The sequence below is a fragment of the Sinocyclocheilus grahami genome, unplaced genomic scaffold (assembly GCF_001515645.1).
Source record: "Sinocyclocheilus grahami isolate Dianchi unplaced genomic scaffold, SAMN03320097.WGS_v1.1 scaffold16872.1, whole genome shotgun sequence".
In the NCBI taxonomy this organism is placed as follows: domain Eukaryota; kingdom Metazoa; phylum Chordata; class Actinopteri; order Cypriniformes; family Cyprinidae; genus Sinocyclocheilus; species Sinocyclocheilus grahami.
The window spans coordinates 3,210-4,752 of NW_015516322.1; the positions used below are offsets into that span (position 1 = coordinate 3,210).

The 1,543-nt window shown below is 40.4% G+C and overlaps 1 protein-coding gene across 1 annotated transcript in view; it reads right to left on the bottom strand.

Annotated features, from left to right (window-relative positions):
• Nucleotides 1-1,475, bottom strand: part of LOC107579369 (digestive organ expansion factor-like) — a gene marked incomplete at its 3' end in the record, with an annotated part of 4,543 nt that extends 3,068 nt beyond the window's left edge. Inside the window, exons 1-5 of the mRNA XM_016265202.1 lie at nt 1,271-1,475; nt 1,133-1,172; nt 666-825; nt 306-563; nt 29-117 (exon numbers count right to left, since the gene is read on the bottom strand). Coding sequence (XP_016120688.1) covers nt 29-117; nt 306-563; nt 666-825; nt 1,133-1,172; nt 1,271-1,371 — 648 coding nt within the window. The remainder of the gene's footprint in view (nt 1-28; nt 118-305; nt 564-665; nt 826-1,132; nt 1,173-1,270) is intronic.
• Between the last annotated feature and the right edge of the window lie 68 nt (nt 1,476-1,543).

Here is a 1,543-nt window from a genome sequence, read left to right on the forward strand (position 1 = left end):
AAAAAAAAAAATCTTACAAGTTACATACCTTAACCTGAGACTTGATCTTTGATCCTTGCAAGATTTGTCCCACTTCCTCTTCACTCAGTTCAGTCTCCTGGTGCTTCGCAAATACGTCTACAATAACCAGAGAGGCTCTAGGTTAACTCTAGTTGGGCCTAGGTTTTCAGTTTGCTTCTTAAGGAAATCAATCTTTTCAGGCTTGAACACTTAAGAGTTTGCAAAACAATAAATTGCAAGCATGTATAAATCATTTCAGGTCAGAATTCAAAGAGTCGGACTGATGAATCATGGGAATGTCTTGCCTTCCTCCTCCTGCGCTCCCATGTTTTCCTCTCCTTCCGCAGGCAGGTTGGTCTCCAGACAGAATGCAGCTTCATTCTTCTTATCTGTAAATTCTCCCTCCGTCTCAACCTTTTCATTCTCTTCTATATCTCCCTTTGTCTTTTCAGGGTGCTCTTTATTTTGTGAATTATCAGGTGTTCCACCCTCCTCTTCTTCTAAATCCTCCTCAGCATCATTACCTTCCTCCTCCTCCTCCTCCTCTTCTTCTTCACTTTCTCCTAATTAAAAAAAAAGTTAATTATAGGCCATTAGACCTTTTCAGATAAAGCACCGCAACTAATATCGAAAAGTGTAAAGTATGAGACTGTAAAAGATCTTACCTTCAACTTCCTCTCCGTCATCCTCACCGTCACTTTCTTCATCTTCACTGTTGTCATCAGCACCTTGGATCATGGTGGTCAGCAGTTTCTGATAAGCAGACAGCTGCTCTTCATCACTGTCTTCCTTACTGTCATGTTCAGGGTGCTGTGGACTGTCAGGCTGTTCAGGTGCAGAAACACTTTTAATGTGATGGTTTGAAACAAAACATGAACAATAAAACTTCAACCTGCGTGGCAAACTATTAAGATTAAACCAGGGGCAGCTTCCCTGATCAGATCTACCCAAACACATTTTTCCACACTACTTGTCCTATATGCAATATTAATCGTAGTGTACATGCATTCAGCTGCCAAATGCTTCTCATTCACCTGGTTTATTGACTGAGTTCAGAAAGAGGTTTCTGGACCTTCAGGATCAATCCGTAATGTCATGGCAAAAGAAAGAATATTAGTCTAGAATTACTTACCAAGCGCAAAATCTGAGTCTTCTCCGGTCTATCAACAACACTAAAAAAACGAAACCATTAAAAGTGTAAGTAACGTTCCTTGCTACTTGAAGCTCCCAATGTAACTTATACTGTCTAAAAACACATCGCTATACTTACTTATCGTGAAAAGGGTGCTGTTCTCCAAATTCTTTTAGATGTTTCTTCTGTTTCTTAGTTAAATTGGTAATCTCTTGATTTCCTCGCCTTCTTTTGCCCATGTTTCTGTTTAACACGTGTGTCGTGTAAACTAGCGTATGTGTTTTCTTCTCTTCATGGATAGTTAGAGTGCCGTCACACTCTAGCGCCACCTGTCGACCTGGAATAATGGTAGTAGCGCAACAAAGGCCAGGCAAGGCAAGGCAAGTTTATTTGTATAGCACATTTCATACA